This window comes from Poecilia latipinna, unplaced genomic scaffold (assembly GCF_001443285.1).
Source record: "Poecilia latipinna isolate Pla-1442-1.1 unplaced genomic scaffold, P_latipinna-1.0 Scaffold260, whole genome shotgun sequence".
NCBI classification, from domain to species: Eukaryota; Metazoa; Chordata; class Actinopteri; order Cyprinodontiformes; family Poeciliidae; genus Poecilia; species Poecilia latipinna.
The window spans coordinates 237,384-253,674 of NW_015112876.1; the positions used below are offsets into that span (position 1 = coordinate 237,384).

The following is a 16,291-nucleotide window of genomic DNA, read 5'->3' on the forward strand; positions in this document are numbered from 1 at the left end:
TAATATCAGTCTTTAAAGACTGTATTTCAGATGTTTCTTTGGTTCAACAGTGGTGCCCCCTGGGGGGCCTCGGCCACCCCGGAAAATTTCTTGCCACCCCACTGACTGCACCAGCAGAAACCTCCAACCCGTTTAGTAAGTTATACTCAATTCAGAAAAGGGCATGCAGACATCTTCTTCTGTCAATGCATAAATGTAAAATGAAATAAATAAATACATAAATGAGTTAAATAAATCTAGGCAAATATTTAGGGGGCACCACTGTGGTTCAACCAGGGCAGTTCCAAGTAAGTACGAGACCCTAAGCAGAGCTTTATTTGGGGTTCATCTCTACATTTTTTTTGGCTGGATTTTTAAGTCCACCGTCTTTAACAGTACCACTGATTACCCGTTACAGTATTCATTCTTAATATTATTTTTTGCCACACTGCAGAGCAGAGGGCAAGTTCAATGTTGTATTCACAAGCAACCACAGAAAAAAAGCCAACTACTCTGTAATCTAGTTACAATTAAAGTGTGCACAAAACATATGCCCAGCTCAGACAAATTCAGCAGATAATTTGATTATTACGGAAGCATTGAATCTATGAAGGCTTCTTTCTTGTTATGTGCTTAATTGGTGCATTTGTCAAAATATCCAATATGAATTCAGATTTTCCTTGGTTTCTCGGGTAAGCAGTTGCAAGGGTTAATATATTCAGTTTATAATAAGATTAGTAACAAAAATCACTGTCTTCTGTTAAATCCACACATTTTACGAGTAAAAAAAAATGGATAGCAACACAAACAGAACAGTAAAAACAAACAAACAAAAAAGCTGCACAGAGTAGCAATGTGCAACCCTGGTCCTTTAAAATTGGAATGAGAACACATGCAACTTTAGACTGTGGCACCACCTCTTTTACAATCTGTGCCTCAGCAGAGAAAAGACACTGCATCAAAGAGTGGGTTATTCCCTTGTAATGGCATCAAGTAAGTTTATGCATCTGTTTTTACTGCAACTTAAATAGAGGGATACAAAAACTCAGATCCTAAAGTGAGCTGAATGTGACAATGAGACATAAGCATGTATTTTCGTTAAAAAGGGAAGAAGGACAGCTCTTGGACATAAAAGAGAAAATGAAACTTGTTAGTTCTTACTCTCGCTTGGTCTGAAGAGAGGCCAAGCAAAAAAGTTCCAGTTTATGGTCCCACTGTGGTGTATGTGGGTGTAGCGCTACAAGCAACACTAACATTCAAACAAACAGTCACAAACTGTTTCCAGTACAAAACAATTTAAAATTAAAAATCTTCTGTAACTTACTTTTTTTTTTTTTTGGTTGGATTTTTATGAATAATGCTAAGACCTGAACATCTGTTTTAGCTGTTGTTATTTTCACTATCATTAGACCTTCGTGATGTAAAATAAATTGCAGTCTCCTAATATGTACAGCAGAAGACGCCACCCTTGAAAGGTGATGCAGTTAGATGTAGCGTCACCTTCGGCAAGAACTACTTTCTCAACGTTACCAGCAGGTGGCAGTCTTCATAGGATTCAGATAAACTGTTTTGCAAAAGCATACAGTACATGGTAAAGGTTTTGATTTCCTCCATAACCATTATTCTATAACATAAAGGATAAAAACACGTTCGTGTACAGTAACTTTGAAGATACTGATGTTCGAAAACTATTGACTCAAACAACAAGTGAATTTCTCTCCTCTTCACATAGAACAAGCTTCAGAGCAGCACAGTCACAGTGTAAAGGGGTTGGCAAATCCAGAAAAGCAAGGGATTGCAAGCAGATTTACAAAGTCACAGCTTGCAAAATTTAAATAAATAAAACTTACATTAAAAGATAAAGACGAGCCCCAATAAAGAGCATCTGACACTTGACTTGATTGAGTTTTACTTTATAGTGCAGACCTTCCAAAGTCCTCTTCCAAAAAAAAAACTGCTTCATCTTCCCTCCTGATTCTCAGTATTTCTACAAAGAAAGCAAATACCTACTGAAACACCTCTATAGGATCCTTGAAAGATAAAAGTGCAACTTTTTTGATAGATACATGTACACGGATGAAAAAGTTAATTGCCTTATCCGCTCATAGCCGAACTTCAGTTAGCAGATTATGAGATAGGAGGGAAAAAATGAAGGATGTAGCATAAGACAAGGGCAGCAGTCATCCATTCAGATTCCATCCCTGGGAGTTTCTGACCTCAGGTCAATTATACAGAGCTGGTCTAGTCCTCAATACAGATGACATCACTTGCTTTGCCTGACTTGAGTTCAGGCGTGGCCCCGTCTCTGAACGAGTCAAGTGATTTCTTGTCCAAATGGCTTGTAGGAGGTGGGGGGCCATTAGATGACACTGAGGAAGGAAATACTTCAATCTTTAGTTACTTGCGCTTAGAATTTAAAAAAGACATCTTCAGCACAAAGAGTACAAAAATAACTCGGTTGTATTTATCCATTGGATTTCTTCTTTTTTTTAACTGCAAAAGCTTCTGGGCACTAAAGTCAGACCCAGCAATTAATCAGATTAAGATGGACAAAAAATGCCAATACAATACAGATACTGAGAAGTGAGAAACAGTAATGTTTTGCATTCATGACACTTTTCTAATCTGTTAAAATGATTGCTTTCAACATCTGCTTCTTTATACAAGTGTTATCTTTCACAGTAAATTAGTTTGCATTGCTTGTCGCAGCAGCCATTTCGCTCCTGCACTATGTCACTATGAGTTACAGCGAGTGTTGCCTGTTACCGCTGACGTAAGGTCCAAGGGGCATCTGGCTGTAGTTGACCATAGGCTGTCCGCCTGGTCCTCTGAATCCCCCACCAAAACCGCTGCTGTACATCTGGGAGCAGCCGAAACCTCCCTGGCTAAAAGGCTGAAAAAACAAAACACAGGACAAATGGATTATCCGGCTGTAAGCGGCAAGGTTATATGAATGATTTATCAGAAAAAAACAAGAGGTCAATCATCTTTGCATGTTGAAGCTGCAAGTACATAGTATGAGTAACTGCATCTCATCAGCATTACCAGAACTGTATTCTTCTTCCAGACAAATTGACTTTCTGAAGGAGGAACGCACATTAATAAAAACTGCTAATAAGGTTTGTCAAAATGACAGAGAAAAATAGCAACAAAACAGCAATGTCAGACAAGACAAGCTATTTTGTCCTACTTTACAAAATAACCCGTTAAACAAGAGTGAATCAAAACAAACACTTAAACTCTGCTAAGATGCGACACTAGAGGAGAAGACAATGAGACAAATCAATTTTTATTTAATCCTTAGGGAGAAAAATGTTGAGCTCGGTGATGAAAGAAAACAATACGAGTGGATTTTTTTTTAATTCCCTTTTTGTCATAAGATGAAGGACGTCGTGCTCAAACTTTGGTTTTGTGCAACACTTTAGTTTGTCATGTTGGTTTGAGCTCTGGTTTGAGTTGTAGTTCCTGTCATATTTTGGTAATCTGGTTTCTCTATTGCACTGTGTTCTATTAACTTCCTGTTTTCTCCACAACACATGTTCTTGAGTTGATTGTGACTTGACATTGCACCATAAAGTGACTTGACGTTGCATCATAAAGTGACTTGACGTTGCACCATAAAGTGACTTGACGTTGCACCATAAAGTGACTTGACGTTGCACCATAAAGCCACCTCAGATGAAACTCTTCAGCAGCTGTTCCATATTCATTTAGCAATTGCACCTATTCCCACTCAACACCCGATGCTCCTGTTTTTACCCTGTCTGGTACTGAGTCACTCTGTAAAAGCTCTGGAGTCTTTATTCATTAAAACTAATTAATTGATTAATTTAAATTAATTAATTATATCAATTTTAGCATATTAAAAATGTTAAAATTAAACAGCTTTTTTTATATAATGCTATTTATGTTTATTATTTTTGGGTTCTCTAGTAATGGCTCTTATTAACCTTTAGTCTTGTTGCTGGCTTGTCACAGACTTATTTTTATTTTTTTAATGGCTGGGATTTAGAAAATGCATGATAGTATTGCTTTAATTCATGAAGCTGCTTTGACTCTGTTGTTTCTATTCTATCTATTTGGAGTATATTAGAGTATTTAACTGTTAAGGGAAGCCAAGAAATGTAGACAATATGAAGCAGTATCCATTTTCAAAGCAATCTGACGATTTTCTTTGAAACCGTCATCTCACCTGCTGTGGTGGAGGTTCGCTGCCTCTGCTGGTGAGGCGGCTCAGGATGCTCCTTTCCGACATTTGCAAACGAGCCGACACTGGTGGGATTCTGGACAGCATGTTGGGAAGTCGTGTCACATCTGCTTTCATGTCACTCAGAAGTTCCTCTAGCTGGTTCAGCACTGCAGCAGCATGAAAATACACAGTAAGCTTTTTTTGTAATCGAGTCCCTCCTTACTTATCTCTCTGATATTTAATTATGGTCCACAGAAGAAATGCTCAGTTCAGAACAGATGTCACCTAGTCCCAACATCTGAACCTAGTGCCTACTACATTATATGTAGTAGGCACTAGAATCTTGAATAGTCTGCCATTAAATATTAAATATGCACAAACACTGGAAAATTTTAAATCTCTACTGGAGGTACATGTTTGGCTTTTACAAATGTTTACCTAGACATTTTAATTTTTAGTCTCTTATAGATTTTTTTTATTGTGTATTTTACTTCACTTCCACTATAGTCAGTCATTTTGGTTTTTTAGTTGCATTATGGTGTGTAAAGCACTCTGTGCAGCATACGTTGTTGGTAAAGTGCGATATAAATAAACCTGACCTTGACTTTGGCCAGTGGGAGGTGTGGTTATTTGAGTAAATGAAAAAAAGTCAGGCAGAAAGATGAATACAAAATCTTAGAAAAACATTAGTCAATCTTTAGGTCCATAAAAAACAATTAATTGCTTTATACAGAATTTTAAGCCATAAACCACCAAGAACTGAAAGTCCCATTAAACAGGCACATCCAATCAGCACCATGCAAGTATATTATGTTTTCTGGCAGATAAACCCATTAGTGTCATGGACACATAATTTCCAAACGAAAATGCTTTAATGCCTCACTTTGATTAAGTGTTTGGCCTCTCCCTAAACTTTCATCCCACTAATCACTGTGAGCCGTTTTCTATGCTGAGTCAAAGTAACATGAAGTGAAACCATTGTGTGAAACAGGATCTTTGCTGCCCGCCTGTTTGGGTTTTTTTAGAGAACAGAGATATGGAAACATCTGTGTGCACTTCCTTTGCCAGCCCGTTTTTCTGTCTGTCTGGATGGAAAAAATTAACCTGTTTTATTAATGTGAAATCAGCTCATTTTGAGTATTTTAATGCACTGTCCGCATTTTTGCAGAAAAACAATGACAAAAACATTTTGAAATGGACTCAAAATATGTTTCAATTTTTGTCAATCAAATCTAAGTGATATAAAAATATTTTTTATATAATTCTGCCTCCCAAAAAATATGCAGGGCTTGTTTACTTTCTTATCAGTTTTCTATAATTAAAAAAAGAGCTCCTGAGTCACCAGTGTTTTAGGCTTTAGGTTTGGAGCGGGACCACACACCTTTATGAAGCACAGCATTGGCAGGCTTGTTCCCAGCCAGAGACTCTTTGGAGAGGTGCTGGTGGGACTCGGCCAAACATTCCACCTCAGCAAAGCGCGTGTTGAGAGCCATGGCAGGGTGACTGGGGTCCTGGGTCATGTTGAGGTAAGCTGCCCGTCGCAACTGCTCCTCAATCACCAATGCCTGTTCCAACAACTGCAGAGAGAGAGAGAGAAAAAAAGAAGAGCACATAAAAACAAGAAAAACCTTTGAAAAGCTTAGATTCTTTTTTTTTTTTTTTTTAAATAAAGGCTGTAAACTGCCTTAAAGCGCCGCGCCAGGAACTTGTTCTTCATCTCCAAGTAGTTCCCCTTGTGCATCTCTGTTTTGAATGGCTCATTCAGAATAGCATAACGGGGGTCATTCTGAATGTCTTGCCAGCGAGCATAGCCGTGTCTGATAGAAAGTCTCAGTCAAGCAAAACAGACAAGGGACACTTCAAATAAAAACAAGTTCAAGGCTGTGTGGAAAAACTCGCATATCACTCAGAGCAATCTGAAAATATCAGCCTTCTTCCAAGGCAGCTCCTTCCTGTCAAAGGTAATTACGTTACTTTGCGAGATGCAGAGCTTTCGGCTCTGACATGCGAAAGGATACGTTACGATGCCAGCAAGCAGCCAGTAGTCATGGCGACGATGCCAGATGTCATGCATTTTTCCAGACGAAAGAGCCGCTCGCTCCTCGGTTTGCCACAGGGTGTGCAACTCTGACAGCATGACAGTAAAAACAGACATTTTCTTTCAGACAAACACAAAGATTCAAACGGCTCACATCACTGGGAAAAAAAAAATCTAGACTTAAAAAAGGATTAATAAGAAACCAATGTTTCTCCGGCATGTCATTTAAATGAAAACATCAGTTGAGCATTAAGACATAAAACTGGGGCATGTAAAGAAAATCAGGAAATATTTAGTCAAAGAAACTGATGTACAGTGTCTTGACTTTCAAAAGCAGCATCACGTAATGTGAGAGATTTTAAATATACATTCAGATTTATCTGCAACTAATAGAAGGAGTGACAGGTATATTAACAGTTGCATAATGATGTTTTAGTAAAATGTTGGCAAACTAAAGAAATCCTACTGTTAGTTGTGACTGTTATTTTTTTTTTTACTTGTAAAAAATAGCAAATTATTTGACAGTTTAATCAATATTTTATTAGATTGCTGAAGTAAAATGTACTGTTGAAGTTGTGTTTATTTTTATAAATAAAATCCAACATTTAAATATATAGTGTTTTTAGGGGAAGATTCAACACAGTCAAGCAAACCCGAACTGCAGACATTTTTTACACCGTGCTTGACACAGTCTCATTCAATTTCTTACCCGTAAAACCTCCATCTGCGATATTAAACATGAACTTGGCTTTGAATCCATTTTTGTCCTCTCTTCTGCTCTCATCCAGCTCATCCAGAGTGTCTTTGTCTCCGTTCAATCGACCCTCTAATGCATCTTCACTCTTCACATCGTCTGCGATAGTTATATAAAAGACAGGATGTTTTCATAAGAGATATCCATATAATGTGACTACATGCACTACAAACAGACAGTTGTTTCCTAGAGGAGCCGTGCTTTTGTGTCTTTTGTACTTGCTTCATTTGAGAATTCATCTCACACGCTGTGTACCTGGCTTATTTTCTTTGTCTTCGGTTTTTTCCCGAGGAGAACCAGCCTCTCCTTTTTCAGAGAACTTCTCGGCTTCTTTGCAGGGGTCCGCTGAGGATATAAGAAACAAAAGATTAAACATACAAAGCACAGCCTTCGCAGATGAATAATTTCGCAGTGCATGAATCATGCACCACTCACTCTTAGGTGAGGTATGACTAGATGGCAGCTCTGCCGGCTTGAAAGCAGACTCTTTTGGGTAGGCAGGTGGCTCGGCCTTTGTCATGGGGGATTTGGTTCTGTTCCTCTCATCTCCTGTTGTCTCTTCTGAGGTTGCCTTCGTCTCGTCACTGTCAGCAGCCTTCTTGGGTACAGATACTAGCTCTGCACTGGGAGCTTGCTGTGGGGGCAATAGATGCAACAGAAGGGGAATAAGGACAGTTGGCAGAGGGCAGTTGGCAGAGGGAACAACTTCAAAGGTGCTTTGGAGTGAAAGAACAAGATCCATAGGATGTTAAGATGACTTATACAAAAATGTGATGACTTTTAAGAGTATAGACAATATAGCAGAAGAATGGGGGAAAAGAAGACTCACTTCCTGCTCAGATTGTTTCTTTCCATCTGTCTCTGTAGTCTCCTTATCTTCAGCGTTTCGTACCAAAGACTCAGCCTTCTCTGCAGTCCCCCCCCAAAAAAAATCACAACATAGCTTTTTGTCTTATAGTTTTGTTCTGTGTATAAAAACCGCAATCACACAGTCAAAGAAAAGTGAAACATGACCACTGTAGAGACTCAGGTCCAACCTGGTGGGACGGGGGTGCTGGGCTGTGTAGCCACAGGGCTGGCTGGCACCGGGGTGTTGGGATCTGAAGACACACTTTCAGTCAGCTTCTTCAGCTCCATTCCAATGGGAATCAGATCTGGAGAGCTCAGCTTCCCATTTACATGTTCAAACTCCTGCACCTAAAGTTAAAAAAATGAAAAAATAAAATAAATAACATTGCCTTAACGGTGATAATGAAAATCCGACAGTTCCAAGGGATGCCCTACTTTCTTCAAGTGAGGGATTAGGAGGAACTCCACTGAGTCCTCCAGACTCACTGGTTTAATTTTGCCTGTAGACAGCTGCACCAGCCCCTCCTGAGTTCAAACCTACCCAGCAATAATTTTCTGTTACGAACATTCAAATAACATTTTTAGGAAGATTATCCTTATCTGGTGAGCTGAAAAAAATCTGCATATTTACCAAACACCAAAGGCTTGTACCACAGATATCAGAAAGTGCAGATGGCATGTTCTGCCTAGGAAATATCAGCTGTGGCTCTTCAGTACTTTTGCTTTACAGCAGTAAGCACAAGTTATTTCAACGTTCATGCATGCAGTTACTGAAGCAACACATTAGTCATTTTAGAAAGTTCTGCACTCAATGTGACTGCAGAATTCTTGCATCATCCCTCATGTTTTGATATTTTGCCTTCGTGGTCCCAGACCTTTTTGCATTACTTTAAAGTGGTTTTGATTGGTATTTTATCAGACTTTCTGTTTGTCTTTTGAAGTTTTATTTTGGCTGCAGTCACACATGCATTTCAGTACTTGTCAGTTGTAAAGGGAATATGTTTTTCTTACATTTGATATTATTACTCAATGTCTTCTAATACTTTGACTATGATATTGATAACACAGACAGACAGACAGACAGACAGACAGACAGACAGTATTTAACAATACCATGTAATTATATCTCTGGGGTTGCTTGTCAGATCATTGCTGGGATTTTTCAAAGAGTATTCTGTTCCACTCTTAGACATATCATAGATATTTCACTACTGGCATGCCTAGATAAGGGAATGGATCCAAACATTGTACAAAATAATAGCTGAAGTCAAGAGAAATATTTTTAAAAGGTTGGAGAACCACTGAAGAAAAATACATTAAAAGATTACAAAACAATCTGCTTTGCTCCTTGGAAGCCATTGTAAGTAAAAAAAAATAGAGTTTGTTTATGACCTTTGTATCACGAATACATTCAGGCTAATAAGCCTTTTGTCTTATCTTTCTTAATATTTTAGCCAATTAAAAACTGAACAAGTTTCTTTTTTTTTAGATAGGACATAAGATTATCCAAATCTTTACTAATCTTTGAAGTTAAAATCACTGCCAGAAGTCACTGACGCCAATTAGTTGTAACTAAGCTAAAATATATAAATAAATACAAATAATTTGCCAGCTGTTAAATATAAAAAACAGACCAAAAAGCATAATTTCTAATATAAACTGAAATAAAACTTATTTTCACTGCACTGATCAAAAGAAAACATTTTTTTAGCAATAATTCCACATAGCAACATTGCAAAATTACTATTCTGATCTTCAAAAAAAATTATGAATACAATCAACAATTTAATTTATCAAATACAATTAGTCAGTGAAAGATTATTTGTAAGTTTTTCTACACCTGAGATCCAATGATTAAATAATATTTACAGAAGTAATTAGCTTAGAGGTGATGACAGCACAGATTTCGTTGGTGCTTCAAATCAGAATATTACTTGACTGAAGAAAAAGTAGAAAAACAGTGTTTACCAGGACTTTACCCACAAAGCTTTTCCCATCTCTCAAGTGTGAACACAGCAAACAAATCTAACAAAACTAACATCTTTCTTGCAGGGGAGAGTTTATACCCCAACAACCATTTTTTTTTCTCTCTGTGCATTTTCTCCTGCGTAGATATGCTGACCTACTTTTTCCTAATCCCACAGTGTTCCAACACAGGACTTGGTGTTCTACGGAGAAGATTTCTGGGGTTTAACAACCGGTACCTTTTTCCTGACAAGCGACATGACTCCGATCCTGGTGAGAACATGCTGTCGAGACAGGCCCTCACGGGGGACTCCATCCGCAAAGGTCTCCGCTCCGTCTGCACCTGGCTCACATAAATGTCTCATAAACAGAGACACATAGGCCCTGGTGCACAGAGACACACACTTCAACCGTTAGCGGCAAGAGAGATAGCTACACAAACAGGTGGAATAGTTACAAAAAGCTGAGGTTGTAGCAGGAGGTGTAGTGTTGGAATAAGAATTAATAAGCAGAAGAGGAAATAAGAAGCTTGAGACCACATCAATATTCCCTCTAAATTCAAGAAACTCAGGATTTTATTTCTAATTTCAGAAAATTACACAACATTTTGATTGCGTAATGACAATACTTGGCAAAATATAATGTCTGAATTGTTAAATTTGTGTTCTATGTATTTTTGTGTTTTTATGATGGGAAGTTCTTTGAACTGCCTTGTTACTGAGATGTGCTATATATATATTTTTTAATAATTGAAATTAGCTATGCGAGAGAATAATTTAAAAAAGCTCATTAAATGAAGTTGTTCATTTTGAATTACCTACAATACTGAAAATACATATTTTAATTTAATTTGTCCTACAATTGAAATTCATCTTTCGCTGGAATTGCAGCAGTATTTTGGAATATGTGAACATTTAGAGTCTAAAAAGAGTTTATTTCTTTGGAAAACAGATTAAACACAAAGATTGGACGGATGTCTGTATAAGCAGCAACTTTCAAGTATTGCCACAAATATTCAGTTGGATTTAGGTTCGGGTTTTGATTTGTTCATGCCAACATATAAAAGTTTTTTCTTCAAGGATTACATTAAAAAATTAACACTCTCACAGAACATTTATAGATGAGAGAAATTATATGTGCATAATTTATTTACTAGTTAGGTGAATTCTGTAGACAATTTTTAAACTGGATTTTATTTTGGGGTAGTGGATAAAAAAAGCGACTGACTACAAATATGTGACACATTTAGCAGATTAAAATGCAAATAAATTAGAAAAGTACATAACTTTAATTCATGTAAAAGTGTGTGTTGGTCTATTACATAAAACTCCCACAAAATAGGATTGAAGGTTGTGATTTTAAAGTGATGTGTACACTCTAATGGGTAAGAACACTTTTGCTGATATTATAGATATAGCCATACAAGCACTGCATCACTGCTACAAACAGTTGTAGGAACATTTACTAAATCAAAAAGTCAATATAAACCTGAATTCAGCAGTCAAGCAAAAACATACAGTGAAAAGTACATCCTATAATGGTCTCTTACGTTTTCTAAAAACCCTCTCTAGCATGGTAGAGCTGTTTGATAAAATACCTGTCCTCTGCATGTCACAGAAAAATACAAATAATTGTAGGGCATCACCTAAACTCGCGCTCACTCTTCCCTCTAAGGTCCCGGACCAGCCAGTGCGAGTTGAAAGCATCCTGAGGTGGCATGCCCCAGCGCATGATGGCATTGAGGAAAGCTTTCCTCTGGCGAGTGTTGAACCCAAGGACCTTGAGATGGCGATAAGGAGAAAATGGTGTAAACACATATTGGACGGACAAAGACGCAGGGCATGGAGCTAAAACGTCAGGAGAGCAGCCGGAGTTAGAGATAGCAGCCAGAGTTAGAGAGTCAGAGATAGCCTGACCTTTATAACATGGTATAATATACCACACTGCTTTATGTTACTGTGACTGTTTCATTCTCGGTGAAGAGGGAACTGGTAAATCCTGAGGAGCTTCTCAAAAGTCTCTGACTCCAAAAAACCCCCATTATTCAACAGAAATGACTGAAATTCTGGATCAGAGCACAAATCAAAAGGGAGCTAATGAAATACCTCTATGCTGCCTCCAACACGTGCCAGTAAGGGGGGCAGAGGTTTGTCTTTCTCATTCTTAAGCTGTCGACGAGACTGCCTGCGTCCACCTACAAATGACCAAAATTCAAAGTTAAAAAAGCTGTATTCAGATGCTTGCAGATTTAGCAATAATGTGAATGAAAAAAAAAAAAAAAGCATAAAAGTTCGCGTGGCTGCTTACCTTCGGGCCTCTCTTCAAAATCTTCGTCCTCATCTTCGGACCCCACGGAATACTCCGATTGATTGTCTGAAAGATCATCCTGCCATTCTGAGCAACACATCAAAGAGAAACAGTACATTGCGTTCGCTTCTGTTGGTGGCCACCTGAGGGCGCCATGGCACTGCAGATTACTACAGACCACTCCTGTACAGCTGGGCAAATATGCACACAGCACAGCTGTGCAGAACTTACTTTAACTCAGACTTTGCTGCAGCTGGTTTTGTAAATTGCACTCAAAGATCTACAGGAACAATTGGAATTTTTTGAGAAAACACAAACTTCAGGTTTTTTTCATTATTATTATTATTATATAATGAGGCACAAGACAATGGTTGCAAAATGTGCCATAATTCTGTTAGATTTGGAAGTTAGCCTTAAAGCCTCACCTCAGTTGTGCTCCTCTAAAAACATCATCATCCTTATGAGATATAAAAGGGTCAAATTCAGACACCCAGTCTTTATCTTCATGATGAGCTAATAAAGAATTCTTAAAACAGTAAAAAATTTATAAATGCAGCTTTGAGACTGCAAATAAGAAAGGGTTTCCTGAGCCTACAGAAGGGCTTTTCACTATCAAGCAGCATGGACTTACTTGAATTGGTAGCAAAACAATAAAATCCAATGGAAAACATGATTCTTCCTGCCACTCGAATTAGGAAATGGTTTTCTTGCTTAGATGTCAAACTCAGATGTCCTTTGGCAAACAATAAAATGGAAATCTGGCATCTTTCTTTTTTTTTTTTGTAAAATAAATAAATATTGCAATAGGTAAAAGACTTAATTCCAACATTTAATTGTTGCCATTTTATTCAGGCAAACAGTTCTGTTGCACCAATTGAAAATAAAACATTTATAAGGTGGATGGACTTATACTCCCTCTAGAGGCAGGAGGAAGATTTGTACAGGGACATGGTGAATATCTTCACACAAGATGAAAACATGAGGCTTGTTTGTCAGATTAAAATAATTTATAAAAGTAACCTTTAACAAGTATTAAACATGCTTTTTTTTTTTTTTTTTACATTATACTACCAGAAAACAGTTTTCTACATTTTAAAAAGTTAACACATTTTAGCAGAGGCTTACAGCCACATCTGACAGGCATGTGGAGCCTTGTGTGTTTTCAGCTGGCGCAGCTTACCTTGGTCCTCCTGAGTCGCGTCATTGTAGTTGACCTGCTTCCGAATGCGTTTGCCTTTTCCCAGATTTCGGGCCAGGTCCTCCTGCTGCTGCTCATAGTGATGGCGGAGGAGCTTTTCCCAATAGTCTGGGTCCACATTCTCCTCTTGCTTGATGATTTCTCGCTCTACCTCCTCCTGATCATCGATCGACACAAACATCAGCAAAGCAAATTAAAAGCTGGCTACTAAGTTGAATTCAAACGAGAATTTTCTGCGCTTGTATTGTGTTGCTAGGCATCCTGGATTTATTGTTTCAATATTTAATTATAATTATGCAAACTGAAGAGTAAGTCAGCCTGTTTGCCCTTTTAGAAGCATATAAAATAATTCCTTTACCAATAACTGTTGATTAGATTTTTTTTGATGAAGTTACATATTTTATAGTGCTGATAAAGAATCTTAAATCAACACTTATTCTGCCATATCATCATCTGCAATACTGCAAGATGGTCCAGATGAAATAATACTTTTACAGAAACATTTATACATAAAGATGACGGAACATCTTTAACACAAAGTTTTGCTTTGTCTTGATCTACTGAGCTTAAAGGCTACAGCATAACAACTGTACTGAACCTTTTTATGGTCCAAAGATTCCCAGCAGGTGTTCCGAGGATGAAGACTAAAGTTAGGTTCTCACCTCTTCATCTTCTTCTTTCACCACATACTGCGCCACCTTGAACGAGCTCAGGTACTCGTTCATGTTCTGTATCTCTGTGTCCTCGGTGGCATCTTGGCTGCGGTCCAGCAGCTTTGAAATGGCATCGTCATCGTAGTGAATGACGTTGCCCTCCTCACCATCTTTGTTATCACCTGGCAAGGCGAGAGTGTTTATTAGTTACGAAAGGGATCATTCTACATAAGACGAAAATGTGTCAACTATGTTTCAAATAAAAGTGTTTGAACACCAGGAGGACACTTTTAAAATACTTTTTTATTGTGTTCTGTAGATTTATTGATTTATGGAGATTTCTGTAAAGAGATTTCTCAATAGAAAAAAAAATAGTTTAGTGGTCTAATAACAGTACTTTGCAATGTCTAGACATATATAGATAAAAATCTAGTCTCTCATAAAAAATGTCTTGTATCAGGGCAAAGTACCAGGTGTCATTTTATAAAATGTTTCCACTTGTCAGAAGTTCTGCTGATCACGTAAACTGTCTACCTAAATAAGGGTTTACTAAAAGGCCTTCTAATAGATATAGATAAATAAAAGTATTGTCAAAGTCTATAGCTTGAACAAAATAAGTGTACTTCAGTTTACATTTGCCTGAACTACTATTGCTCTCAGAAGTTGCATTACCTACATAAAATTTGCTATGCTATAGTTTAAAAGACAATACAAGCAAAGTTATGAGAAAAACTGCAATAAGTGGGTGAAGTAAATGTGCAAATCCTTAAACTGACTCTGTAGAAGATGCTTTTGTTTTTGTTTTTTTTGTTCACACCTTTATCACACCTTTATCAATTATAGTGAAACTGGTTAACCTAAAATAAAGTGAAACTGTCTTAGTAGTTTTATTTTCTTACATTTGCTCATTTGCATTGTGAGTTCAAGGATCATATAATTCAACAGAAGATTAATGTCATGGGTGGAAAGGTAAGATTTTGGACTGGTCTCGCTACAGTTAAGAGCCAAACCTGAAAACAATTAGAAAGGTTTGGCAAAGCAGAGAAGACAAATACCAAGTCAAAAAGTGGGATGCTTAAAGGCTCCTACCATAGAAGACTAAATGTTGAAGTTGAGGCAGTTGTACTTTGGCCCACTTTTTTCTTATTTTAGTTATTCGATGAAATTGTAGAATACTAATCTCAAATTACATGTGGAAAACAATTAGAAGTGATTCATCAATTTTTACTCCATGAAAAAAATTCAACTTTACCTGTGTGCCACTTCTCAAAATACACAAAGTCCTTCATAGTCTCTGAAACTTTAAGGACTCTGAAAGCAAAAAATGTGTCTGACTTCACAAATGTGAATGTAGATGGTAGAAAAACACATGTACCCATGGTTCGTGCTGCTTCCATCTCATCCTTAAAGAGCTCCTCAGTTCCAAACTTGAGGATGTCGTCCAGTTCTTGTTTGGACATGGAACCGGTTTTGGAGCCCAGGCCGGGCCTCACCACCAGGTGAGTCAACATCATTTTTCTCTTTGCCACCTGAGTGATTCTCTCCTCCACAGATCCCCGAGTCACAAAACGATAAATCATCACCTTCTTGTTTTGGCCAATTCGGTGGGCTCTGCTAAAAGCCTGGAGTAATTAAAAGGATTGATTAAAACTGAAGAACACAGTGATCCACTAAATGCATGCAAGAACGTGCAGGCTGTGAGATATCCATACTTGGATGTCATTGTGTGGATTCCAGTCAGAGTCATAGATGATGACGGTGTCTGCACTAGCCAAATTGATGCCGAGACCTCCGGCTCGCGTTGAAAGCAAAAAGCAGAACTGCTGTGCCCCTGGAGCTGTTACGCAAAACAAAGTAGAGAGTACCTTCATTTCCAGGAGAGTGTAACAAAGTGGCACATAGCTAAGGAAAATGCTTGACTAGAGAAAAAACCCACCATTGAAACGATCAATTGCTTCCTGCCGTAAGCCTCCAGTAATCCCCCCGTCAATACGTTCATATTTATAGCCTTCAAACTCCAGGAAATCCTCAAGCAGATCCAACATCTTTGTCATCTGTGGATAAGATCAACTTTAATCAAATAAAGCCGCATTCTGAACATTTTTTTTATCTGGTTTGTCAAGCGGATTTGTAAAACTGCTGCTGAAAGGTAGTTAGGCACTGAATGTCATGGTCTCGTGCCAAATCACAGTATTTACTCGACTGTTACCTGAGAGAAAATAAGAACTCTGTGTCCTTCATCTTTGAGTTTCTTCAGCATTTTTTGAAGCAGGGTTAGTTTTCCTGAAGACTTCACCAGCAGGTTGCCATCATAAGAACCATTAGGCAAAACAGGAGCCTCCTACAATATGAAAAACCC

At 37.9% G+C, this 16,291-nt stretch overlaps 1 protein-coding gene across 2 annotated transcripts in view; it reads right to left on the bottom strand.

Moving 5' to 3' along the window:
• The window catches only part of chd5 (chromodomain helicase DNA binding protein 5), a 46,743-nt gene continuing 30,452 nt past the window's right edge, over positions 1 to 16,291 (bottom strand). Inside the window, exons 20-40 of one of the 2 annotated variants that reach the window (XM_015033187.1) lie at positions 16,142 to 16,273; positions 15,869 to 15,986; positions 15,645 to 15,769; positions 15,308 to 15,554; positions 13,942 to 14,114; positions 13,262 to 13,436; positions 12,082 to 12,147; positions 11,880 to 11,968; positions 11,420 to 11,553; positions 10,014 to 10,158; positions 7,998 to 8,157; positions 7,790 to 7,869; positions 7,396 to 7,594; positions 7,216 to 7,305; positions 6,916 to 7,059; positions 6,187 to 6,295; positions 5,853 to 5,985; positions 5,550 to 5,745; positions 4,172 to 4,335; positions 2,746 to 2,872; positions 1 to 2,348 (exon numbers count right to left, since the gene is read on the bottom strand). In XM_015033187.1, coding sequence (XP_014888673.1) covers positions 2,221 to 2,348; positions 2,746 to 2,872; positions 4,172 to 4,335; positions 5,550 to 5,745; positions 5,853 to 5,985; positions 6,187 to 6,295; positions 6,916 to 7,059; positions 7,216 to 7,305; positions 7,396 to 7,594; positions 7,790 to 7,869; positions 7,998 to 8,157; positions 10,014 to 10,158; positions 11,420 to 11,553; positions 11,880 to 11,968; positions 12,082 to 12,147; positions 13,262 to 13,436; positions 13,942 to 14,114; positions 15,308 to 15,554; positions 15,645 to 15,769; positions 15,869 to 15,986; positions 16,142 to 16,273 — 2,934 coding nt within the window. In that variant the 3' untranslated portion in view covers positions 1 to 2,220. Of the gene's footprint in view, positions 2,349 to 2,745; positions 2,873 to 4,171; positions 4,336 to 5,549; positions 5,746 to 5,852; positions 5,986 to 6,186; positions 6,296 to 6,915; positions 7,060 to 7,215; positions 7,306 to 7,395; positions 7,595 to 7,789; positions 7,870 to 7,997; positions 8,158 to 10,013; positions 10,159 to 11,419; positions 11,554 to 11,879; positions 11,969 to 12,081; positions 12,169 to 13,261; positions 13,437 to 13,941; positions 14,115 to 15,307; positions 15,555 to 15,644; positions 15,770 to 15,868; positions 15,987 to 16,141; positions 16,274 to 16,291 lie in introns of both variants that reach the window. The other variant, XM_015033186.1, reaches the window with a different exon arrangement.